At 33.4% G+C, this 27,859-nt stretch overlaps 2 protein-coding genes across 3 annotated transcripts in view; one reads left to right on the forward strand and one right to left on the reverse strand.

Moving 5' to 3' along the window:
- Positions 1 to 27,232, reverse strand: part of LOC124354156 — a 31,597-nt gene extending 4,365 nt beyond the window's left edge. The window contains exons 1-3 of one of the 2 annotated variants that reach the window (XM_046804415.1): positions 27,170 to 27,232; positions 12,961 to 13,155; positions 7,291 to 7,372 (exon numbers count right to left, since the gene is read on the reverse strand). In XM_046804415.1, the coding sequence (XP_046660371.1) occupies positions 7,291 to 7,372; positions 12,961 to 13,077 (199 nt within the window). In that variant the 5' untranslated portion in view covers positions 13,078 to 13,155; positions 27,170 to 27,232. Of the gene's footprint in view, positions 1 to 7,290; positions 7,373 to 12,960; positions 13,156 to 23,587; positions 23,728 to 27,169 lie in introns of those variants that run through there. The other variant, XM_046804414.1, reaches the window with a different exon arrangement.
- On the forward strand, positions 9,799 to 11,970 carry LOC124354155. The gene is made up of 2 exons (XM_046804413.1): positions 9,799 to 10,128; positions 10,931 to 11,970. Exons 1-2 carry the CDS (start codon positions 10,020 to 10,022, stop codon positions 11,635 to 11,637), a joined length of 816 nt encoding a protein of 271 aa, XP_046660369.1. The 5' UTR covers positions 9,799 to 10,019; the 3' UTR covers positions 11,638 to 11,970.
- Positions 27,233 to 27,859: the final 627 nt, after the last annotated feature.

Here is a 27,859-nt window from a genome sequence, read left to right on the forward strand (position 1 = left end):
TTCACTGCCCAGTATATTTTACTTGGATTTTCTCCACATATATTCCAACAGTGAGTGAGGCACGTATTCCCTAAAAGGGAAAATTACCTCGCTATACATAGACGAATTGTCAAGAGCAGGTGTATGGTGTCTATTTATCCTTCTGTAAAGCCATCAGCCTTTTTCAAGAGACCAATAGGGTAGGAATGGTTTTAGGTTGGCCTTCTGCAATTTGGATGTTTCAGGGGTCGACTCGTATTTTACTGCAAAAATACTAAATGTGATTTTTGATTAAATGGCAAGGCAGGAGGATTGGCATGGCCATGGCATTGACATCACAGTCACTTTTGGGCTAACTTATCTCACTGCACCCAAAGTAGAAACTCATAGCCTTTAGCAAGAGTGGTATCCCTGGTACCTTGATAATATTTCCTGTGGTCTTAACCCATATAATACCCAAAATCTGGAGAAGATAAGCATATATTCTAACATACTGTTGCATTGGTAAAGGTTCATACAGACCCCGTATGCATATATAATTTAATGATATTTAGGAGAAACTCCATAATTCTATAAATCAATTCACCGCCAAAGTTCTTGGCATCCAACTATAATTATGAATTCTTAAAGCGTAGCAAGAGTTAATGAAATATTTTGATTCAGTGAAATAGAGACAATTTTTCAGTCCTAATTCTACTTTTGTATATAAAGACTCTTTTAATATGAATTAAAATTTTACATACTGGTGGTCAGTGTAGGTTGACACTGAAGCTATAGTCTGCAAAACTACTGAAAACTGGACAGACAACAGAAGAATTTTTTAATGAGAATATTGATGACTTCATCAATCACTATACTTAAAATATACTTCAGAAAATAACAGCTTCAAACCATATGTTCCCCTTTCATCACCCACACTGCTAACAAGAAACCACCAGGAACTAAAAAAAACCACATTCCTCACTAAAATTGTTTCTCACATGGAGGTACAGCAAAGTTTTTTTAGAGGAGGATCAGAAAATAAAAGGAAAAATCCATTTTTTTAAAAACAAGTTGGTTTGCAGGACTTTTACAAACTCAAGCAGACAAATGGCAGGAATTTGATAATATTACATCAAAATGTGGACAGAGTTGGGAATAAAATGGAAAAGTTAAATCATCTTCTTTTTTCCTCCACCCTGACATACTAGTAATCACAGAGCATGGGCAAAACAATGAAAATATGTTTAACAAAAGTTTGCAGAAACAGAGTTGCTGTTTATAAGCATAGCAGTCTTTCCAATGAAGTAAATGCTCTAGATATAGAACATTTCAGCATTCCCTTGGTATGTGAAGTCTCTGCAATTGCAATCAAAGTTAATAAGAAGGAACAACTGTACGTGCTGGGTGTTTACAGACCTCCCAGGCAAGATTTTATCTCTTTTTATCTTGCTCTCCAGACACTTACACCCATTTTTGAATCATGGCCTGCTCAATGACTTAAACTCATTGTTGGAGATTTCAATGTTGATTGCCTAAAAACTTCTAGTGATTCAAAGATACTAAATGAGCTCCTAATTATTTTTGATATTGTAAGGATTTTGCTATCACTTACAAGAATTACCTGTGACACAAGCTCTTCCATCGATATAGTTTGCATATCTTCAGCCTTCAGGGATGATATTAATGTTCAGATAATTCCTACAGCTATTTCAAATCATATGGGACAACTTTGCAGTTTAGAGTTTGAAGCAACCATGACTAAACCAACTTCATCCACACGTTGGCACTACAGTGATGAGAGTTTGGGGATTCTGAAAATGCTTCTTGCTACTCAAGACTGAACACAGTTTTTTGAGACAGCCCTGGCAGAAGAAGCTTAAGATGTCTTTCTTTATATATTGACAGCATCTCTTAACGAAACATGCCCTTTGAGAAAATCTCGTGAAAGACCTGCCTTTTCAGTAAAATAGAAGTATGATACTGAAGCAAGAAATCTGAAAGAGCAATTCCTGCAGGCCCAGGACAGGTACCTGTTTCATGGCCTAGAAGAAGATAAGATGATGGCAAACCACCTTAAAAAACTTATGACTTGAAACTAAAGGCTTTAAGACAACAAGCAAGTACCGACTACCTTGACAGATCTGTCAATAAAAACAAAGCTCCCTGGACCCTGGTAAACAGTGAAAGGGAAAAAAAGCCTCCAATACCTCATACATAGACCATATCATGATTTCCAATCCAAAAATTGAGGACACTACAGATATTGCTAACAGATTTAATACATTTTTTACTTCTATGGAAGATGAAACACTAAATATGAATCTTCTGGAAAAATCTGCAGTAAGAAAAATATTACCTCTGAAAGAGAATTGAAAACAATAATAACAAAAATGAATTCCAAACCCTCTGCTGGTCTGGATGAGTACTCTTCTATGATGATTAAATACTGCATGGAGGAATTACTTCCTGCCTTACTTCACATCATTAACATCAGCTTAAGTGAGGGTCATACCCTTGCACAAAAAAGGAAAAATGGATGACATGGGGAACTACAGACCGATATCGCTAATATCAACCTCAACTGCTTTGGTGGATCTTGTTGAGTTGATCTTAGAGAAACTCGAAGAAGGCGATAATGTCATATGCATCCATCTAGATATGAGTAAGGCATTTGATTGTCTTAACCACAAGCTTATTTTAGATAAACTCGGACATCTTGGCTTCGAAAGAATGGTATAGAATTGGTTCAGAAGTTATCTGGAGGGTCTTGAACAGCTGCTGGAATTGAAGGATTCTAGGAATGGAGCAACATCTACAGTAAGATCTACCAAACTTCCCATTACCAGAGGAGTACTCCAGAGGTCTGTCCTGGGCCCAGTGATGTTCATACTTTTCAGTTTTGACCTGCCTTATTTTACAGAACAATACTGTCGAATCGTGATGTATGCTGACGGACTCTGTCCTTGTGACTTCATCAAGGTTTGTGGAAGATCTTGAAATGCAGACATACATAGCCTTCAACATGGCTCTTGACTATTGCAGCTCCAATGATCTTGCTCTAAATGAAAGCAAAAGTGTACAAATAAACTTTGGAAGCAAGAGAGATGATATTCATGCTCTTCCTAATTTACAATATGCTAAATAAACTAAGCATCTAGGAGTCATACTGAACGATCATATTACCTGGACAAATCATATTGACAAATTATGCATCAAGCTGAGCAACTCACTTTTTGTCTTGAGACGGATGTTGGCTATAGCCTCACCTCAGGCAGCCAAGACTAGGTATCATGCACTCTTTGAGGGACACTTAAGGTATGGCATCGTGCTTTGGGGGGCCTCGTCACACAACCACCTTGAGCGAGTGCTGATAATGCAGAAGCAGGCTGTGAGGTTGCTGCATGGTCTAGAAAAAAGGGAAAGCTGCAGAGACACCTTCAAGGGTAAAATATTAACTGTAGTGGGCATTTATCTATTGGAAACCATCTGCCTAGCTAATTCCAAAGACCTTGTATGGAATGGACACTTCCATTCTTATGGTACTAGGCATGCAAATGACTTCAATCTGCTTTCTCACAGGACTGGAAAATCTGAAAAGAAGCCTACATACGCTGGTGCTAAATTCTACAATAGACTGTGTGCTGAAATCAAGACAACTGAATCAAGGAGTTTCAGAGCACATCTTCAGGCTTGGCTTCTTCAAAGACCTCATTACAATATAGCAGATTATATGGACTGGCCAAACAACTTCCCATGAATAGATCTGTATCAAACTACCCAATTTGTATTTTATGACACCATTTTCAATTTTGATAATTGTAAAATAAAGTTTCTCTCTCTCTCTCATAGCAGACTTAGTATTAGTTTACTCTCTAACCTGTTGACTGTTAACTACCATTTGTATAAGATGGGTATCTTATCTTTGAGTCAGATATATATTGCTTCTGCAAGAAGACATTTCATTTGTGACTGCAAAGCGTTTGCTTTGTCTTGGAAACATCTTTACATCTTTCTCAAACCTGCTAAAGTGGGACTTTTAGATCCCACTGACATATTGGGGTTTATTAAAACCATCAAGATGATCACAGCTGTCTAAATTATATGGTTATATTATGATAGATCATTAGGGTTGCAGTAGTGGGGAATATATTCTATTGACCATTCAACCCTTTGTATCGTATCGTAATAGTCAGTGTGATAAACCCTTACTGTCATGTCATAATGCTCCAACCCCAGAGCTCATAGTCTCCAACAGGAGTGTGATACCCAAAGTACTCCTGTGGAACTGCAAATGATGACAAATGAGAGAAATATTTATCTCTGCACTCAATCATATCCCATTGTACTAGGTCTAGAACCTCATTATCTCAACAGAACATGATCAATCATCCTTAGTCCTCTCTGCAACTCTGCAACATCGAATACTTCAGAAACATAATGCACCCAAGACCTTTTAGTATACAAACAATATAGTTGTAACACAAAAATTGACCAAATAGTTTCTGGCACTACAGAATTACAAAATATCGTTGTACTTTTAATATAAAAGATGCTTAAAATACAGATTTCTAAAATTTCTTTCTCATTTTATTCTTCAGTCAAATGAACAATCTCTTGTACAATTACTGAACAAGATTTTTTCAAGATTTTTAACAAGAATTAAAGATTTTTTCACGTTACTGCAACAGACATTAATTATTCGAGCAATTAAATATAGTTTAATTACAACATGTCAGGGTTTGGAAACTTTGTTTAGTTAATAATTAAAATTTAGGTTTGAATTACTAGGGCTGAAAGCAAGGTATTGTTACTAGTTGATAGGATCATCAGCAGACTTACCTTAAAAACTATCTTCTAGGGTTCACTGATTGAAAGAACATATAAAAGTATACATATTTTACGCATAGTTAGAAATTTTCAATTGCACTGCAATCAAACATTCTAGTTGTCTATTCACTTTGGGTTGCAGAGTCAGTGTGGGAAGCTGTGTTGCCAATTCACTTTTTTAATAGTGTCTATAAAATGTGAATTTCGAGAGTAAGTGTTGTGAATTTCGAGAGTGTATGAATTGTGAGGTAAGTGTTTAGAGTTTCTGCAAATCTACACATTAAAACCTTTTTATAACCACTTAATTTATAACTTTAGTTTTAATAGTTGCTATAAAATCTTGACGTTGCAAAAATCCTATTTGTTGATTAGCTTAAGCTTTGAAAATTGGATTTTAGCAACTTACCCAATCCTACATTGATTTGAACACTTCTGTGCGTTTGGACTCATCAGGAAATTAAAATTACCACACTTCAAAATAACCACATTGATGTGCTAGTTTATTTGATTATGAAAATGTTTCCTTGTTAAAACAAATCATAAAGTATACAATGCTATCTACTGCATGTGATCCTCAGAAATGTCAGAATAAAATAAATCAATATAACACAGTTTTTTTCTATAGTAGAAACTTTTTAATGCAAAAAAAATCAAAGAATTAGATCAACAAAAGAAGAATTGATATCCTTGATCTTAAGTCTGTTGTGTTACTTAAAAGCAGCTACTAATTTACAAAGATAAACTGTTTAGTAACCTCACACAAGAAGTATGGTTTGTAAACTTAGATTTAAAATTAGTCTAAAATACTTTATCTTTATTCTATAAGTTATTTTCTAACTTGTGGTATTATTATTTGAGATTTTAATTGTTAATGTATTTGTTGCAAAACAAGATTCCAGAACTCATGAATTAAAACCCATGGATGGAGTAAAGACATAACTAATCCCTCTACCTCTAAGGTTGTTTTAAACTATTTTGACATCCTGAAAGCTGCTTTTAAATAAATCAAGAATTTAAGACGCACAAGAAAAATTTGTATGTCAACATATTTTCTGTGGAGTAAAGAATTGATGAAATGAAGAAATCATGGGACTTTTCAGCTACACGTCCACAGCCTTTAAATCTTTTCAAGATTTTCCCCATCAGCATACGTTATCACTTTTTGTATGTAAAGTGAAATAATAGCAAGAATCTTCAGAGATTTCAAGAAGTTGGAGGGCAGTCAGTGTCCTAATATATTTCTTTTGTATGATTAGTATTCATTGAAGACTTTTAGCAGAAGTTCCGCCCCAAACAGGTGGACTATATCTGAGGTAGGATTCGAAAAAGGAGAAGTAAATTATTTTTGCAGTTTACAGACTACTGGAAGAAATGATTTTTTTAATAATAAAATGAATAGTGTTGAGTTTTTTGCTGAGGTTGTTCACATGATTAATCCAAGTTTGTATATATTGTTATTCCAAGGAATTAAAATTGAGCTACAATACTGACATCAGGAATGGTTGAGATATCTGGTGCTCTCTTTCCAAAAGTGATCTGGTTAGTCTTTGATGGGTTTACTACGAGATAATTACCATAGCAGTACTGGATGGCCATTTTGAGAGTAATGTAGGTTGAGACACTAAGGCTATCTGCAGAATATTGGTTCAGGAGCTAAGTGTCATCGCCATATATAAGAGGGGTGAAGAGGTTTCTTAGGTGTTAGGGTAAGTCATCGATGAAAATTACTGGTCCTATTATAGAGCCTTGTGGCACACCTCTTGGCACAGATAGAATTTTTGACCCGATTGTGTGTGTGATGCCATTTGATAAATGGTTTAGCTCAACTAGTTGTTTGCGGCCCTTTAAGTAGCTCTGAAACCATTCATTAGCTGTTCCTCTGATCACAAGTGATTCTAATTTCTTAAGAACGATGTTGTGGCTGAGGTAGTCAAATGTTTTGCTTAAGTCAAGAGACAAGGCAATGTCAATTTTCCTTCTTCAATGCTGTCTGTAACTCACTCAATGCCGTAGTATTTTATATGCCTTTTGTAAATCTATATAGGTTTATAATTAGTATGTTGTGTTGGTTACGGTGATCATGAAGTGTTTGGGTTAAAATTTTTTTACATAATTTAGAAATTAATGGATTCAGTGAAATTGATCTATAATAATTGTTTGCATCTTGACGCTTTTAAATTTACGTACTTTAGAAATTTTTAGTTTAGAGGGGAACTTTTTTTTCTTTAAAAGATTTATTGAATATGACAACCAATGGTGGGGCTAGTTCTTCCACACAGAATTTTAGCACTTTGGAGGAGATTTTATCTAATCAATTCTGCACAAATTTGGATTTTAGTTTTTATGTATCTTTAATTTCTTTGATGCTAGTTTTGGTTATAGTATAAATTAATGCTGAATCATATGGTTCAACAGATTCCAATTCTTTCCTCTCATCCACTGAAATTTTTATTAGTTTTGTTTCTGTCATATTGACAAAAAGTAAATTTACATGATCAGTACCTTTTTGATGATTTTGTGATCGTTGTCCATTTATGTCCAGTTTAATTTCCTCTGCAGAGCAACTCTTTTTGGTGTTTAGGATCTCTCAAAACAAAACAATGACTTTGTTAAATATGTGTTGATATTTTTTCGTATTTACAAAGTGGCTGTTCAAAGATTTAAGAATCTGTACAATTGTAAACCAGATAAAGAGTTTAAATGCAAAAATTTACAAATTTCCTTACTGGTTTAAACTAAAATACATACATAGGGTAAATATAGTAAGTAGACATGGTTTGAACATTTTCGCTAGCCAGTGTGAACCAATAAACCCTTCAAAATGGTACATCTTCTATCATGTTAAAAATCTTTATTTTTATTGTCTATCAATATAGCCAAGATGGCTTATTTCTTTTGTGTATAAAAAAATTTCAAACAAATTCTATTGCTGTAATTTTTCTATATATTTTAGTTTTCAACAAGGTTGCTATTCCAATTAAAAAAAGGAGAGATTATAAATCTCATGACTTTTTTTTACTTTAAAAGCCTAGCAGTAATTTGAAAAAGAAAACGCAATAAATAATTTTGGAAATGAAATAAAACCATTTGTTCATATCTGAAACGTTTTAGTGAAGCAAATATTACAACTAATACATAAAACAAATATTAATCATACTTTATATCTTCATATTAAATAAGACCAATAAACAGCTAGACTAGTATACTACATTTATAATAAAATAAGCTACATCAGATTATTAGGAACTAATTTACAGACTTTTCTTTGAAAGTGAGCAAAACTTAATGCAAGAAATGGACCAAGTGTCTGTCCCTCAACAAATTTGAAGCAAAACATATTTTATTGTAAAATTTATCTCACTTTTAACTCCATAAAATATTTGTAATGATGTTTTACTTGTATTTCACATGCACTTGTAAATAAAGCACAAGATCTTTTCTGCAATACAACTCTATTAGGGTTCCTCAACTGCTAGCGTTTATTGTATCTGACGCTTAATGAAACCCACTGTCATGTTCATAGGCAGACATGATCACCTGACATCTTAAGAAGGCAACACTAAAATTTACTAGCATAACAGCACAATCACCCGTCTTCTGCACATTGTGTTATATGATCCTTTTCATCATAACTAGCTAAAGCTTTTAATGTTGCATGGGTTGTATTAAAATTTACATGACAGCATATTGGAAAATTTACCACAGAAATAAAATCTTTGACCTATTTTAGCTGCATGGAGTTATAATTAAAAGAATTAGAAATTGTTTTATAATATTCCTACCAATATCAATGCCTATCACCAGATACGTAGTGAATAATTATTTTGATGGTAACAAATAAAGTAAAAAAGTTTTTAAAATTAACTTTTTCAGCCAGATGGGGCTATAAATGTGGTACCTATCAAAACTGTAACATCAACAAAGGTAGATAGTAAAGTATATTCCAAGGAGATAAGATACCAAAGGCTCTCTGGGTAATTAGTACTGGTGCTATTTATTAGCCGACTGAGGAGTTTCTTCTCTGTGACATCTCCCACTGAGAAACATTTCCGTGATGCTTTCACTGCAAACTCTCTATTCTTGTGTTTTGTCCACTCATAGATGAATATTGTTGCAACTATTGGAAAAATCCAGCATACAGCTAGTGAAATATGGGACGTAAAGTAGTAATGTTTCTCAGAGTCATAGTTTTTGTTGAACAGGTGTATAAATTCTGTCGGTAAATACAAAAGATATACAATTATTATTAGTGCTACGATGTCATGATAAACTAGGTTCGTAAGAACTGTTGCCATCCGTATCTCATTAGACACTTTAAGTATTTTTTGATAGTGATGTATCTTGTAGTAACAAGAGCTGCAGCGGTGAGACGACATTGACCTGCTTTGACCAGTGTAAGGTATGAAGGAGCCAATATATGTGTCACCCTCAACAACTGGTAAAACCGAGTTTATGTCGTTTAGTGAGGTCTTGATAAATGTACTGTCAATCAATCTAACAGTTGATTTCAGGATCTGTGTGAGAGTAGCGATCAGATTGTATTCCACAATATGATAGAAACATATCATCTGGATCACTGGAGTAACAACTGAGACAAAGATAAATGGTCTTGTAAAATACATTCCGTCGAGAAAATTTATCGTAGATACTATGGAATCGCGGCAATCAGTAATACAGTTCAAAGTAATAATTACATAAACAGCAGTTTCCAAAAGACTACCTCTTCCCTTCTTCATCTCAAATAGATGCAAACGGCTTTTCACAGTATCTACCATGATCAAAGTCCTCCTCAGATTTTTACGCTTCAGGAACATCAGCAACAACAATATTGTTAATACTCACATTGATAGAACACTCTCTATGTTTATGTATTGTTTTGATGAGTCTGATGTATTTAAGAATGTCTATATAAGGCTACGTACACATGGCAGCGTTGCATCGCGCGTTTTCCATCGCGCGCTCTAACGCGCGTTTTATAACACTACGAAACAAATTACTATGTACACATGGAACGCGCGTTTTTAAATTGACGCGCCTCAAAGCGCGCGTCTCGAAGGTTCCTCGTGGACCGCGCGACTGCAGCGCGCCTCGAGTTTCGATAGTTTGAATTGTACCGTACACATGTGAGCAGTCGAGCGCGCGCTTTTGAGTGAGTGACATCTTCTGTAATCAGTCATGGAAACTCAGTCACACTGTTTTTGATACGGAACTTTTCATTGAAGATATGGGACATGGAGTGTGCCGACTACAAAAACAGAGTATTGAAAAGGACCGCGTGGCATCAGTTGGTGGAAATATTCTCAAAAGAAGGTTGCTCAGAGGAGCAAAAGAAAATTCTTGGTAAGTGCAAACTTTAATATTAAGTAATGAATAACACTATAGCATATCAGTTTATAGTTTATTTTAGAAACATGTCAACTAACATTTCTTTACATTTTATTTAGTAATGAAAAACTTAAATATTTTTGTAATAAGATTTGCAACAGTAAGTTTTTACAGGAAGTAATAGGCCTAGTACGTATTATTCATGATAAACTTATATTTATGACAAGAATACTTGCAAACTAATAGTAAGAGTTACATGAAGCTTGTATAATATATTATTTTACTCACAATTTTACATTAGATCTAACAATAAAAAACTTTAAACTTAAGGTAGTTGTTGCAATCGTGCACTGATTGCTGTAGTGTTACAACGTGTCTTTTACAACTGTATTGTTAACACAGACTTCAACAAGTTTTTACCAACTCATTTTCACACAATTGGAATCTAATTCACACCATCTTATCCTGCCACGGCAGTTTGCCTTCTTTGATGAAATAACTAGCAAATCTGTCCCTCACTTCTTTTGCGTAAATGTTTGGCCGTGGTGAGGCAACTTCCAACAAATCAATAAATGGCGCTTTATGAAGTGTGTCTTCATACCTGTACCCACTGTACACAGAGTCTTCAGTTTACTCCACATTGCTGCACAAACTTGGCGGATTACATTCCCTGCAGTCGACTTTCCCACTCTGTAGTTGTAATGCAACTCAGCAAAGGAACACTCAGTGGCTAAATACCTAAAAAGAAAAGAAAATATAAGTTCTTGTTATAATATTGAACTTGTTTACAAAGATCACAAAATTAATTTTGTTCCAGGGAATACATTGCAAAAGAGATGGAAGAGTCTGCGTGACAATTTTGCCAGGGAATTGAGAAAAAGGAAGACTAAAAAATCTGGATCTGGAGCAAGCAACTCTACTCCTTACATTTATTTTTCAAGACTTAAATTTTTGGAAAATACAGTCAATAACAAATTGACAACAAGTAACTTGGACGACCATGATAAGGAGGATGTCACCTTGGAGGAGGGAGAAGCGGATACTGAGGATCTGACCATGCCAGAAAAACACTCCGACTTGCCAGTAAGTAACAAAAAAATTAAGTTGAATCCAGCTGATAAACATTTTTCGGACATTATACAAAAAAGTATTGCAATGAGGGAACAGAGAGAAGTTGCCAAGAGTAATGAAGACGATGACAAATTATTTTGCCTTTCTTTGTACAAAGAACTGAAAAAGATCCCAGAACATGGTAGAATTAGAACTAAAATTCAGTTACTCGAAACCTTACAACGAGCACAAGATTTCTATAGCCCAACTCCCACTAATGAGCTTCCAAGACCTGCACAGTATCATCTGCAGCATCAGAACCAACACTACCAACCCATGTCGAACATACAATATGAAAATGAAACATCAAGAGCTTATTCAACTCAAGCTCCCCAAACCCGAGTACTACCAGCTGTCTCACCAACAGAGAGTTTTATTTCTGATCCGAATTCCGAAATAATGGACTTGTATTAATACTTCAGCTTCTCATGTATAAAATTTCAGTTTGATTTTATTATTTTGTTTTGATTCTTTGTGATTTTTGTTTTATATTTCATACAGGTTTTATAATTGTGACACATAATTTAGAGAGTAACTAAACTAATATTCTACTTAAAAATAACTTTAATTATGTATTTTTAAAGAAACGTTGGTGCATCTATATATTTATTTGTATCATTATATGCAGCTTGAGCAATAAACTTACCTCAGTGTGATTACGAGTTTTTCTTCTGGTGAAATACAATCCCTTACAAAGTTTTCACAAGGTGCCAGATCATCCTGAATTATTGCCAATAACTCGTCAAATGACGCAATAGACATTCTTAGATAGTTAAAAAATTTAGATTCATATTTCCTCAGATTTGGGTAAAGGGTTACAAAAGAACCGTGAGTTAACCGGTCACGTGAAATTGGATGAATCCAGTATTTCCTTTGTCTTCGTCTTCGTTGTTTATATCTACGATACAGAACCCAAAGACATACAGCTTCTTCAACTTCCATGGCTATACTGGAACATTCTATAAATTTACACTGAAAGGCGCTTCAACGCGCGACGCAACGCTCTCATGTGTACACTAGTATTTTCTGACGCGCGATTGAACACGCGATGCAACGCTGCCATGTGTACGTAGCCTAAGCAGAATATAAGTATAAAACATGGGCAAGTATGTAAATTCTACAACAGATATAACACAATATATCAACACCCATTTTGATACTTCATCCTCATCATCATTATTTAACGGAACTCCAGCCAAATAATACAAGATTAGTACTTTTCTCAAGTGAAGCAACCAATTCCACATTGAAAACGACATAGTGAAATGTAGAAACCTACATGACTAAATGGTTTATTCTTGCATAAAAGTTGGAAATTACCTGAATGTTTTGTCACCATGGAGCTATTGATAATGCACTGAATATTTGAACATGTAAACATGTAATGTATTAAAACATTATACATCTAATATCTGATAGTGTCATACGTGTTAAAATAGGTTGAAACATAGAAGTAGAATGGCTATTTTAGTTCAATTTATTTAAAATAATATAAACAAATAGGATACCTTTAGACTCCTTAAATACACAATAAAACATTTTTGTAACATTGTTCTAGGAATAATGGTTTCTGAGACATATAATTTTGAACCATTTTAAATACCACAAATAATGAAGCGTATTGATTAATTTTTTAAGTTATTCCAATAAATCATGTTTTAGATGAGACCAACATTAAACGATTCCCATGCTTATGGCTAACAAATAGAATTATCATGCAATATTTTGATTACTTACCTCCCTTCGAGACCTGTAGTTCTCAACCTGGAGAGTACCCCCTCCCCTGGGGAGGCCTAGAAGATTTTCAAGGGAAGTGTCCATGTATTGGAATAATAGGAAATTGTTAGAAAACATGGCTTGTTGCTGATTGAGTGATTCTTGATGGTTACATGGTTGTGTGTTTTTGCAGTAGGCTTAAAAGTAGTCATATCACTGCAAATGACAAGATTGTACAGTTATGATTACAGTAGAACCCCTCATATCCGGCCTCGGTTTTACCGCACCTCGGTTTATCCGGCCACTTCACGGAAGCCAATATCGAAATTTATTTACCACGGCTTGCAGACGTGCAGTTGCACGCACTAGTCTCCCACGACTCTTGCGTTATTTTGGTGTATCTATTTGTTTACATTTTCCTGTGTTGTCCTCAGTTGAGCTAATAGGTTTAACCTGTAAACAGTTCGTTGATTATTTCCAGTGCGGTTAGTAGAGTACAGTACAATTGTTTTGTTTCGTCAAGTGCTGTGTACTGTAGGTTGGTTTATCCGGCCGAATCGTTATCCGGCCAGGGGCTCGGTCCCCGTGGTGGCCGGATATGAGGGGTTCTACTGTATTATAATTATGGATTCATTTCCATTAACAAAAACTGTTATTAACGGTAGGAGGTCAATTTGTTGGGCCCTTTTTATTGAAGAAAACCTTACCTCCTCAAAGTATTTGATATCAGTGTATTACTGAATTCACTTCAAGTAGTGCAATACCAAACTTCTTCTTTTTAAATTTGGCAAGTAATTTATGATTGACATTGGTACAATTTATCAAGTGAAAGTATCGTTTCCAATCAAAATGCAAGGAAAAAAGATTGTGTTTTGTTTATTTTTTTTTAGTATAATTTAACACATCAAGTTTTTTCTTTGAAGTTATTGTTTTTCTGATGAAAGAGACAAACAGTTTTTAATGTAATAACTTTGTTTATAACTTAGTTATACTTAATAATTTAGGCATGTTATTTTAAATTTAAATAATTAGTCACCAATTTGTACTGGCTTGAGATAGCAACCTCTAAGTTTCACTATAAATTTTTTCCATAACGTCCTTAAAAGCTATGTGTAACTTGATCTAGTTTACTTTAAACATTTTTACTGAACCCAAAAATTTGATATTTTGGGGGCAGGAGTCTTGTGATACTGATAATTTTGAGCTCATGCTTATTATTGTGTAATTTAAAATTTTAATTTTATTTAGTACAATTTTATACAAATCTATGTTACTTTAACTTGTTAACAGTTCCAAAATTCGTTATTGTAGTATTATTACACTACATGTATTGTGACATAAGTTCCATTGTCAGGTATTAAAAAAAGCAAAATCGTTTTTACTATATGTTAGTACAAGGTAAAGTACCATATATTTGATAGATTTGTCTATAATTACATTTTTATGGCTATAGCAAACATAGATTTATAGTAAAATTTTAACAAATTTTTTTACTAAAAGCTTGTATTAAAGTTGTAAAAATTATAAATACTCTACTTTTGAACCTCTACTTGATACAATGTACTTGTTGTAGTTTATTTATAGAATTAAATTTTTTAATTAGTATTTAAATATAACAGCTTTTGTACAACTGATATAGTGTTTATAATGTAATATGATTTTAAATAGTTTACTTAAATTTTTAAGGTAGTTTTAAGATAACACTTTCAACCCCAGATGTCCATGTTACTCTACAGTTAGTGCAAATAGCAACATCATGGTGCTGAGAGAGTTAATCTGGGTTAAGTAACTTCAGTTCAGTCAACGATAGCTCTGCAATGTAGTGTAACATATGGCGTGTAAATAATGCAAATTCAATTTGAATTGTCCTCATTATTCTTTATACTGATTATGATAAAATATGTTTTATATCGTTACCTTTTAATTACATTTATTTTTTATGATGAAACGCGCAGTATAACGTTCAGGATGTGAAACTAAGAAAATAGAACTTTTTAAATAATATCAGTCATTTATCATTTTAATAAACAATATTGAACACGAAAAAACATCACAGGCTTGTACAAATTTTTTGGAGAAACGACAATTTTAGTAACTTTTTGTTGTCACATTTTTAAACATGGAAAAGGTTTTGTAGAGGTATAAACCTATTTACAAACATAAGTATTCACTTTTTATATACAATTTAATGAATAATTTATTAAGTCTCTAACTTACTTAATAAATACTGAATATCCAGAATCACATGGTTTATGCTATTTATAAAGTGCTATTTTTACTGTTACAATTGTTGGAAAAGACTATTACTCTACTCTAGTAAAAAAATACTCTACTAAAATATTATCTCTCTAAATAAATAAATCTTAATAAATATTTAGTAAAATATTTATTACTAAATAAATATTACTCTCCAAAATTACACTACTGTTTAAAAAATTCTCATACTCAAAGTAATGTATGTGTTTTACAATAAATGAAACAGTTTAAAATAAAACAATATTTAAAAAAGAACAGTAGACTAAATAAATGCTAGACTATAATGGTCTTAATGCTGTGGATATGCAATATTAAACAGGTTTGTGATTACCTACAACCACAGCTGTTCAGTTTGATTACTTCAGAAGGTGCGCCTGAATTAGCACCCCCTGGACATAACATCCCCTCACTACTGACGTCATTTTGACGTCACGAAAGGGGGTGTTAAATCAGCGCAGTGGCTGTGTCCATGCCCTGAATAAGCACCCCCTTCGAGTAGGGGGGTCCTAATTCAGTGCATTGATTGTGTCCATGTGCTGATTTAGCACCCCCTTGAATCAGCGAGCTCCTATACCTTGTTGATCTGAAGAATAAGCATCCCTTACTGTATAAAACAATAAAACTCTAACCATATTGAGATATGTACCCTAAATTGCTATGATTTGACTAATATTTCAAATAAAAATAATTAATTGCCTATTGTAAAAAATACTATGCATCCAATATGTTAAACCATGTTAAAACATGTAGCAACAACTATATTACCATACGTTCAAAAGTATTATTGCTCAAGTGAAGATAGACACATTGATATACGGATTAATATGAATCCCCATTGTTTAGTTTCTTCTCTGTCGGTGTGAGTGTTTTTTTTAATAAAAATATCTTAAAACCAAATACATTTAATCCTGCTAAGTGTTGGTCTAATGTTTATAGTGCGAAGGCAGCTGCAAAAATATATTATGATAATATCTTTAATACTTTCAAAATTGTTTAACTTCTTAAAAATCTGCAATTTAAATAACGTATTGCAAGAATTACATTTTAATTGGATTCTATCAAAAATCTAATGACCAAACTTATGTAAAATAACATACACACAGATTTACTGTGACAAAACATGGTCGACATTGAGGTTGTCAGCGAGTAGCTCACAATACAAAACTCCAGAGTATCTTATGCCAACTGCACTCAGATCCGAGTTCCTTCATTTAAAATACATGAAATACATTAATATATGTTGCCAAGTCACTCTTTTCTCTAATACATTAAAAACTAATAGAGATATTGTAAACTTATCAACAATGAACGCCTTTATGAACAATTACAGGCATAAACAAAATTCTTAATTAACAATAATAAACTGCTTTATTTACAGTAAGGCATAAAATATTCACAATATATGTTACAAAACTAAATAAAAGAGACTTTAGATTAACTGTTGTATATTAAGAATCATAAACAACAAGCACAATCGTACAGTAATTATCAGACAATAATTCTTTTATAGATGACAAAATCATAGACAAGTTGTGTAATTGGAATACACCTGATTGTCGCATGACTAAATTTTAATAAGTAAATATGCCCTAAAACAATAAATATTAAAACAAATTCATTAAACATCAAATATATGACTCTATGCTATCCATAGGTAGGCCTGAAACATGAATTACAATTGTTTTGCATTTTAGGAGCAGATATACTGAAAAAATATTTATGTTTTTAATAAATTACAATTAAAAACTGTCATATTCATGCTTCATTTGTTTAATTCCATACAAAAAAACTCTGAAATGTAATTATAAAATTAAATAAGAGATATTAAACATTATTATATATAACAATATAACATTAATATATATTAAGTCGTATGGTAATTTAGAAGAGAAAGTTGGCATATTTGATAAACATATTATTTCATCGTTTATCCGAAATTTCAATAGTATATAAATTAACATAATTACAATCGTAGATATTATATTATAAGCTACAGCATCACAAAAATCCAGATAAAAACTATTATATTTACTATTAAATTCAATCTGTAAAATACAAATATGAATACACAATAATACACCTTTTAACACTTTTTATATATTTTAATGTACAATGTACATTTCAAATTCAATGAATTCATCATCAGGTACTTGTAGGTTCATTGAATTCGAAATACACAGTGTACAATAAAATATATAAAAAGTGTTAAAAGGTTCATTATTGTGTATTTATATCAGACACTTTTCGAGGCTACATTTGTAATATAGATAAATCTGCTTGTAAGTGTTGCTTGTTGAATGCTAGGGGGTGCTAATTCAGTGACTGGGCCATGTCTATGCGCTGAATAAGCACCCCCTTGGAACAGGGGGGTGTTAATTCAGGGCCTCGACCATGTCCATGCGCTGAATTAGCACCCCCCTGCCGTGACGTCAGAGGCAGAGGGGGTGCTTATTCCAGGGGGTGCTAAAGCAGCGTCCCCCTTTAGAACTGGCTGTTGACATTAGCTGTTCAGTAAGTTTGATTACTTCAGAACTGGCTGTTGACATTAGCTGTTCAGTAAGTTTGATTACTTCAGAACTGGCTGTTGACATTAGCTGTTCAGTAAGTTTGATTACTTCAGAACTGGCTGTTGACATTAGCTGTTCAGTAAGTTTGATTACTTCAGAACTGGCTGTTGACATTAGCTGTTCAGTAAGTTTGATTACTTCAGAACTGGCTGTTGACATTTAGCTGTTCAGTAAGTTTGATTACTTCAGAACTGGCTGTTGACATTAGCTGTTCAGTAAGTTTGATTACTTCAGAACTGGCTGTTGACATTAGCTGTTCAGTAAGTTTGATTACTTCAGAACTGGCTGTTGACATTAGCTGTTCAGTAAGTTTGATTACTTCAGAACTGGCTGTTGACATTAGCTGTTCAGTAAGTTTGATTACTTCAGAACTGGCTGTTGACATTAGCTGTTCAGTAAGTTTGATTACTTCAGAACTGGCTGTTGACATTAGCTGTTCAGTAAGTTTGATTACTTCAGAACTGGCTGTTGACATTAGCTGTTCAGTAAGTTTGATTACTTCAGAACTGGCTGTTGACATTAGCTGTTCAGTAAGTTTGATTACTTCAGAACTGGCTGTTGACATTAGCTGTTCAGTAAGTTTGATTACTTCAGAACTGGCTGTTGACATTAGCTGTTCAGTAAGTTTGATTACTGCAGAACTGGCTGTTGACATTAGCTGTTCAGTAAGTTTGATTACTTCAGAACTGGCTGTTGACATTAGCTGTTCAGTAAGTTTGATTACTTCAGAACTGGCTGTTGACATTAGCTGTTCAGTAAGTTTGATTACTTCAGAACTGGCTGTTGACATTAGCTGTTCAGTAAGTTTGATTACTTCAGAACTGGCTGTTGACATTAGCTGTTCAGTAAGTTTGATTACTGCAGAACTGGCTGTTGACATTAGCTGTTCAGTAAGTTTGATTACTTCAGAACTGGCTGTTGACGTTAGCTGTTCAGTAAGTTTGATTACTTCAGAACTGGCTGTTGAATGTTAGCTGTTCAGTAAGTTTGATTACTTCAGAACTGGCTGTTGACATTAGCTGTTCAGTAAGTTTGATTACTTCAGAACTGGCTGTTGACATTAGCTGTTCAGTAAGTTTGATTACTTCAGAACTGGCTGTTGACATTAGCTGTTCAGTAAGTTTGATTACTTCAGAACTGGCTGTTGACATTAGCTGTTCAGTAAGTTTGATTACTTCAGAACTGGCTGTTGACATTTTAGCTGTTCAGTAAGTTTGATTACTTCAGAACTGGCTGTTGACATTAGCTGTTCAGTAAGTTTGATTACTTCAGAACTGGCTGTTGACATTAGCTGTTCAGTAAGTTTGATTACTTCAGAACTGGCTGTTGACATTAGCTGTTCAGTAAGTTTGATTACTTCAGAACTGGCTGTTGACATTAGCTGTTCAGTAAGTTTGATTACTTCAGAACTGGCTGTTGACATTAGCTGTTCAGTAAGTTTGATTACTTCAGAACTGGCTGTTGACATTAGCTGTTCAGTAAGTTTGATTACTGCAGAACTGGCTGTTGACATTAGCTGTTCAGTAAGTTTGATTACTTCAGAACTGGCTGTTGACATTAGCTGTTCAGTAAGTTTGATTACTGCAGAACTGGCTGTTGACATTAGCTGTTCAGTAAGTTTGATTACTGCAGAACTGGCTGTTGACATTAGCTGTTCAGTAAGTTTGATTACTTCAGAACTGGCTGTTGACATTAGCTGTTCAGTAAGTTTGATTACTTCAGAACTGGCTGTTGACATTAGCTGTTCAGTAAGTTTGATTACTTCAGAACTGGCTGTTGACATTAGCTGTTCAGTAAGTTTGATTACTTCAGAACTGGCTGTTGACATTAGCTGTTCAGTAAGTTTGATTACTTCAGAACTGGCTGTTGACATTAGCTGTTCAGTAAGTTTGATTACTTCAGAACTGGCTGTTGACATTAGCTGTTCAGTAAGTTTGATTACTTCAGAACTGGCTGTTGACATTAGCTGTTCAGTAAGTTTGATTACTTCAGAACTGGCTGTTGACATTAGCTGTTCAGTAAGTTTGATTACTTCAGAACTGGCTGTTGACATTAGCTGTTCAGTACTGGCTGTTGTAACTTTGATTACTTCAGAACTGGCTGTTGACATTAGCTGTTCAGTAAGTTTGATTACTGCAGAACTGGCTGTTGACATTGTTTGAAATCTCCAGTCAGTCCCAGTATAAATATTAGGAAGGCTAATCAGTTATCAGTTTACAGTCATTAAGCTTCAGTGATATTAACCAGAATTGAATTGGCTGGTATTTTCTGGAATTTTAGTCTGACAAACATTGTGCATGAATTGTGCAATTGTGTAAAGATTTTAAAACATAACTAACAAATTTTAAAATTTAACTAGCTGAAGTTAGTTGCAATATTAATTAAAATACACTTAATATAAAAAAAACGAAGTTTTGTATTGCATTACTTGTTGTGAATCCAGTAACACACTAATATCAGGTAGTTTCTAGGTACTTTGCGGAAGTGAGGTTTACTTCTGCAAGTGTGAGAAGTAAATGTTGAGAAAAAATTGAAAAGGTTCTGTTTTAAGAATATTAATACGATGGTAAATATAGATGCAAGGTTGGGATATTATTGTGGGATGAAAGAAGTCGTTTGCATGGTGATTAGAGATATTTACGATTGTGCGAATTATCCTTTTTATATTTAAAAAACTGTGAGATTGTGATGTGAAGAAGAGCATCAGTAAATGATGCATATAAAAGACGTGAATATACATACAGGTAGTAAACCATCAAAATTATATCAATATGAAATTTTTGAGATCATAAAAATACAAAATGGACTCTATTTAAGATGTTTGAAAGGCTGAACACGTAAGCTCCACATGTGAAGTTGTTCTCAATCTTGAGGCCAACAAACTTGCCTTTTGTAGCAGTATTTAACCATGGTTGAAGATAGGAATCATCAGCTCTAAAAATCAGAGTAAAAATTTATGGCAGAGTTTTCTCTGTATTAAGAAGCATATTATTATCAGAAAAAAACCTTTTTGACGATCAAGTGTCTGTTTTAAGGTATTGTAGCAACAGGAAAAAATAAGAATTCTTAATGAATTCGTGGCATTATCAGCGAACGAAAAAAGATAGTACTATTTGAGAGACATTTAGGGAGATCATTATCATAAAAGAGAAATAAAAGTAGTCCCAAGATAGATAACATTGAACTAGTAATTGTTAAAGCTGTAGCTATCACTTATACTTAAAGTATACTACAACCACCATGAGTACTTGTTTGAATAAAATTAGCTACAATCTCTGACATAAGGTGATCGGTTTAACACTAAACTTTAAATGTCACCGTTTAACGGATGTTCTCATTTTTACAGCAAGTAAGCGTAATAAACCAGCACAATTACACTCTCTGTGTAATTATGTTGATAGGACAAGTTATGATGCAAATATATTAAACCTGGGCAATGACACACATGTTTGTTTCAGTTCAATTCCATAACAATTACTCGTATTGTGGTAAAATACTGTTTGGAAACATATACTATCTACAAAGAATGGCTGATATTTTCCTTGTAGCACTGTTTTTTATGACATATGGCCTTCATTGTACACGTGATGTGATTATCACAAACACTTGGATAGGAAAACCGGTTCTTCCGAATATTTAAAGAGATTTCCTGTGTGTATTTACTACATCTATTACGATATCTATAGACGCGAGTGGACAAAATCACGTGTTCAATCTGTAAATCTGTCAAATTCACATAATTTATTTCTGTGTGGGTAAAAATATTTCATTAAAAATCAAGCTATATAAAGTAGCATCGAGGGACATCACAAAATGTAACGAAAGTCTTACATACAAATCCAACAAAATAACTTCATCACATGTGTTACTCTGTCACTCGGTAAAATGTCAAATGATTGTACTCAGATTGTTTGCAAATTCATTTATGCTGCGGTTTTCTCGTAGCCATCTTGGTTACCCAAGAGATCAATTAAAAATATGAGAATTTTATTTTTCCGTTTAATTTGCTTATATTGATATCAAAACCAATAGAGTTCTTCCTTGGACCAAACGCTTTTCCCATGTACAAAATTTGAAGTGCCTGTGATCTTTCCATCAAGAGTCCACCGCACAGGACGAAACCCTTCGCTAATGATATTAAGCACGTCAATGTACTTCATTATAAAGTGGTCTAACACTCAAGTTTTAAGTTCAACCAAAAATGAATCTTAAAGACAAATATACATCACTCAAATAATTTACAAGTGAAACAAAAAAATATAAAAAAAATTATAATTTAATTTAATAGGTCAATTGTTTGTAAAACATTATTTTCTTGTTTTACACATAACCACATTTTACTATAATTTAACCATAATTTTATTGAAAGTATAGAGTGAGCTTGTTAGTAGCAATACTTCTTATTTCAAACTTTTCTGCAACCGTGTTGAGCACAGCGACAAAAAATATACAGATAAGAAAAAACGTTTGAGTAAAATATCTTTTTAACTGTACATTTTTAGCAAATATTAAATACTAGATATAAAACAGAAAGTTACTACCTAACTTTTACTATATATTTAAAGACTGTTATATAACCTTCTGTCATTTGGCAAAAGTAGACTTCTAAGACCTATGTATGTATATATGTATATGTATTTTTTTGATCGGGGAATCAAGACAAAGTCAACTATGGCAAAAAGTACTAGACTGGCGCAAATTTAAATAGCCATAAATTTACAGTTTTTGACCATTGAACATTTATAATATTCTTTTCTTAACTTCGAATGGCTGCCATCTTGAACCTTAAGAGGTGCAGATAAATCAGTAAGTGTAAAGATTGTTCGATATTCATAATCTTGTTATTTTGATCTGTGTTGTTTAACACACGAGGTAAAAACCGCCATCTTGATAGGCCGAATTGTTTGTCACAGCCACACAACTTTTCCATGTCTTGTATGTAGGCTACATAGTAAGTTGTACCAATGGCTGTATTTAAATTGCAGAAACTATCGTATTCATTTTTCCGCAACATTATTGCATACTAATAGGAACTCTGCACGATTGCTATATTGAAGCCTTTCGACATGTCAGAAAACACACAAAAGAAAACATTGTTATAAATGGTTTGAGAAATCAAACACAGGTTCGTTTTTGATCACGAAGATTATTTTGTTTACAAGAAAAAATATTGGCTTAACTCAAGGTTATATACATTTTTAGATTATAGTGTTTTGGGACATGGGGCCCATAATCGGAGAAAAAGCAAAAACATTTCAAGAGATTTCATCATGAGGTGGTAATGTTTAAGCAGTATGAAATATTCAGTATGATTGTGCAATTTATCTATAATTAGTATTGCTGTGTTTATTGCTAGATATCGAGTGCCATCGTGGTAACCTTTGCGACTGTTTAATTGGCCATTGGAGCGCTCTGAGCCCTAATTAAAATATGACGTTTTAATATAGGAACAAAACAAACACATTTAGACCATTAATTGTACAAAACAAACACATTTAGACCATTAATTGTTAACTAACTATATTGTTACTTATTATATATGAAAGTTTTCAAGAAATTCTGATAAGTAATATCAAATGTTTTAGATGATAAAACCAGATTATACTTGAATATGTGGGCTAAAATTAAAAAAAATGTTTGTTTTTTTATTTAAAAAATGTACAATGTAGCCTACAAAATATACATGAGTTATTATCAAATCATATAGTTAAAAGCACATAATCTTGGAGAAAAGAACAATATGTAGTTGTAGTAGTTTATAAAAACATAATTAACATTTTTATTGAATGAAATTGGTGGTATAACATAGATGACTGACTACTCACCGCCATAACGTATGATGTTGTGGTAGACACAATTAAAATCAAGCTAGGTCCCCTAAATCCTATAAATTACCTAACAGTATGGTTTTTCTTGCAGTATTCAGATTTTGAATAGGCTACTAATCATTTACAAAAAAAAAAAAAAAAAAAAAAAAAAAAAAAAAAAAAAAAAAAAAAACATAAGCCTATTGAAATAGTAAAATACAATAATACTTTATGTACATTTCCATGAAAAACACTGTCACCGTATGGGGCGACAGGTTTCCATTGTGATATTTTTATCAAAACAAGTATTAGATGAAGCTCATGATGATTGGGATAGGTACCGCAAAAAACTAGTCTCTTTTTTAGCACCGGGAATTTTTCTGTTAGTTAACACAGTCCTTAGTTTTTTCGCTCTGACTTCAACTAAATGGTAAAAGCTAACTAACTGAATCTTCAGTATTAACCGAAGTAGGCCTACCACGTTTCCTCAAATTATTACGGACATCACTAACCAAGGGTTTGATTAGTTGTTTCCTAGAAACAGCATGTTGAATAGGAGGGAAGTTGTGGGCGATTTGTGGTGAATCAATCCTTTCGTGGTGCACTTCTGATATATCGGAAGTTATGGAATAGCCCATTTAATTTATTTTATAACATACGTAAATCTAAGTCCACAACTAAGATGAAAAATATTGTTGTAATTTAAATAATATGTGACTTGAAGTTCGTATTTTTAACGTTTTATTTTACACACTAGAACATGTTTTGTTTACATGAATTCTAGGATTGAAATATAAATAAAGAATAACTAAATATTGAATTTGAAAGCCAATGTTAAGCTCATATTAAAATAAACTCAAAAACTTTAAAAAAATTTAGTTTCTATTACATCAAACAAGATAGATTTAGTTAAGTGATTTATATTCTTATACGTTAATTAACTGTTACGATATACATTTATCGATCGCTATAACGTGTTTCTGTTACACTTTGTTTATGAAAACCTAAAAATTAGATAACCAAAGTAACGAAATATTGTGCTTTGTAAAAATATTTAACTTGAAACTTATATTTTCTACGTATATATTTTTTCATGGCCGAGTGACTGCTACATATATGTGCAATGCACGCAGTGGACTTCAACCGGAACATAGTATATCGAGTACAAATATATAACACCTACATCTTTAATAAAGCGAGGTATTAAATCCTTTTGTGTTATCTACAAGGAATAACATTTTCCCTTATGTTACAAACGTTCTTCAGACGAATTTAAAACTTAGAAGTGTTAATATTATTAGCATTTAAGATATTCTGTGGGAGGGGAGTACCCTAGCTTGACTAGAAAGTTTGTAGTGGTAACCCCTCCCCACCCATTATGTTATCCTAGATTCGCCCATACGTGTAGAGTATTACATGATCAATAAATTACAAGTACTAATTACAAACAACTGATCCACTCGATCTGCAGCCCTACAGTAGTTGAATGACTGGAGGTCATGTGCAGGCCAACGACCTATTGCCATTTACGTGAGGAATACAGTACTTGGGAAGCCACCTGCAGGCGACCTGGATTCCTTTGAATTATTCTTTATTTAAGTAATCAAAAAGTGCCTATATTTTTATTTTTTCTTAATAAGATATCTTGAGCGGCTAAGTACTTCAAATAAAAAAAAAATATTTCACAACCAAACACGGTTTGCACCACATTAAGTTTATTTCACAACATTGCTTTTTAAGGGAATTTGATTAATACGGTATCTTGGGCCTGGCGATTGCTAAAAGTCCAAAACTCCTTAGCAAACGTCCCCCATTATTTACGTCTTAATAACCAAGTTAAGTTATTTAAATTTATTAATTAGTATATATTTACTAATTAATTTTCCAATGACTCTTTTTATTGGGTGATACAAAAACGAGTACATTTTTACAGTCGTGATTTTTTTATTTAAAATTAAAGCAATGAAATATTTGCTACACGTGAATTAAGAGTGAACACGGTGCAATCGATCAAAGAACCGATTATTTCTATAATTTTAAATAATTTTACACATAAATGTCTTAGTACATACTAAATTTACCGATTCTAAAACCATTACAAATAAGGAAGAAAATAAATCTTGTTTAGGTTCTTTGTTTAAAAATTCATATTACGATGGATAATTTGAAAGTATAATATTTAGGACAGTTGCCATAGCTATATGTAAAAACATAGAATACTGTGTTTGGAGGAATGGAATCTATCCTCATCAGGAGTCAAAAATCTTAAGGCACAAAAGGTTAAGCAAGCATAGTACAAAACTGTGAATGATTTTATTTTAGTTTAAAAATTTAATTTAGGTTCTTATTTCTTATAAAATGATTAAAATTATACAAATGTTATAATCAGAACCACGTCAAGATGACCTTTTTTGTGTAGGTGTTTATTTATGTTTTGTATCAAGTTGTATAAGATCATAAACAACAAACTAAATTTATTAAAGGATGATACCCCTTAGTTAACTGTACAATTAACTGTTACTTCGATCCTTTTTGTTTCTTGATCAATAATGATAGACGTGAATATTGCCTTAAGGTAAATATTGCAGATTTAGTGAAAGGTAAATCAAGCAAAGCCAGTGCAAATTTGTCATAAAAGGTGAATAAACTGTATTAGATGTAAGAAAATTAATTAAACATAGTTTTATTGTAATAAATACTTGTATATTAAATTCACAACTGATTTCCTAGAGAATATAATGTGTTATGTACGGTGTAATATATCAACCTCTCTCAGAGCAGGTGCATTCGGTGTGGTTCTGGGCATGGTGGTACTCTATGAGCCAGGAATGGTCGGTGAGGTTTGTAACATGAAAAGGTAATCTGACAATTTCCTGGTGGAAAACTGCGCAGCGGCGGCCAAAGGAGCAACACCCGGAGGACTCGTCACACCGGTGTAACACTGTGTTGCCAGGGGAGTATCGTGTGTGTTCCGACTGCGAGAACAACTTGTGGACGGGGATCGCCCTGGGCTGTGGAGTGCGGCAGCGGAACGATCCGATGTACCTGAAGTGCTGCTCCAAGTTCAGTGTGAGTTCCGTCAGATGAGGGGCGAGGGTCGGTGACGCGTCTGACATAGCGATACTGACACAGGTAGCAACTAATAATAGACTCACCACACAGTGTGACCTTCTGAACAGCGCCATTGCAACTGATCATAGTCGATGGATTTATCAACATTTTATAGCCATTATATGACAAGAAATTGAACTTTGACATTGGTGTAGTATTCTTGTTAACTATTCACTAATCAAGCATGATTTGTGGTAACACATTCAGTACATATTTGTAAAGAAAAATACATCGTCTGCCAAAATTTTAAAGACATTGTCAAAAAATTGCTGAAAGCATCTGTAACAACCACAAAACTCTTTTAGTATTTTTCCATAAAATTTTATGTACATGTGCTCACTGCACCAGCAAGTTTTATATTGCACAGATCAAAAGGACAAGTTCCTAAATTCCCATTAAATTTAATTTTTACAATATTTCTTTCCAAAAATTATTACAAAACAACTAAGAATGTATATTGACTGGACTCTAGTTCAAAAGTTCACTTACCCGCAGGTTCGATGACGATTAGCAAAAAGATTTACTCTAAGCACTATTTACTCTACTCGTTACAATCACTTCCGATGAACTGAGATGGAGGTACGGCACGTCTACCTCACCCCACCTTTCAATTTCGTTATCAAACACTGCCATCTGCGATGCGCGCCTCGCCGATAGCAGCCTTTTTTGTATACGTAGTCCAGTCCTTATCATTCATCTGGGCCTACTCCTTCCACCGGTAATCAAGTTACCCCAGAATTATTTATTATTTAATACAATCGGTACAACATAAGTTATATTGTTTTTGACACACTCTATTTATTTCCTTATACTGGATCACATCTAAACTAAAACTTTCAAATGTTAGAAAGTCTCAGTTTGAAATTATTTAGTTAAAATAGTCTCTGTTGTGAAATATCACTGGAAACATATTTCTCAAAATAATGTTAATGGGTGTCGTACTGACACTTCTTGTTAAATTGAGATAGCTTACGAAGAAGTAGGACGGGTATAGGGCGAGGTCGAGTCATGTGTTCTTGCGTCTAGAACATCATGGCTCACATTCTTTAGCTCATTTTGACGGTTAATGTTACGGATCTATCTTAAGCTCGAACTTTAATGTAAGGTCCTGTATAACTGGTACGTCTGACGTAATATAGAAGTTACCTCGTACTTCTGAGGTCGTTTTTAAAGCGTAGG

Source organism: Homalodisca vitripennis, chromosome 2 (genome assembly GCF_021130785.1).
Source record: "Homalodisca vitripennis isolate AUS2020 chromosome 2, UT_GWSS_2.1, whole genome shotgun sequence".
Classification (NCBI taxonomy): Eukaryota; Metazoa; Arthropoda; class Insecta; order Hemiptera; family Cicadellidae; genus Homalodisca; species Homalodisca vitripennis.

Excerpts from the sequence above, each read along its gene's own strand:
- LOC124354155 (XM_046804413.1), top strand. The coding sequence starts at position 10,020 with ATGGAGTGTGCCGACTACAAAAACAGAGTATTGAAAAGGACCGCGTGG. Across the intron at positions 10,129-10,930 it reads GGAGCAAAAGAAAATTCTTG|GGAATACATTGCAAAAGAGA; the intron begins GTAAGTGCAAAC and ends ATTTTGTTCCAG.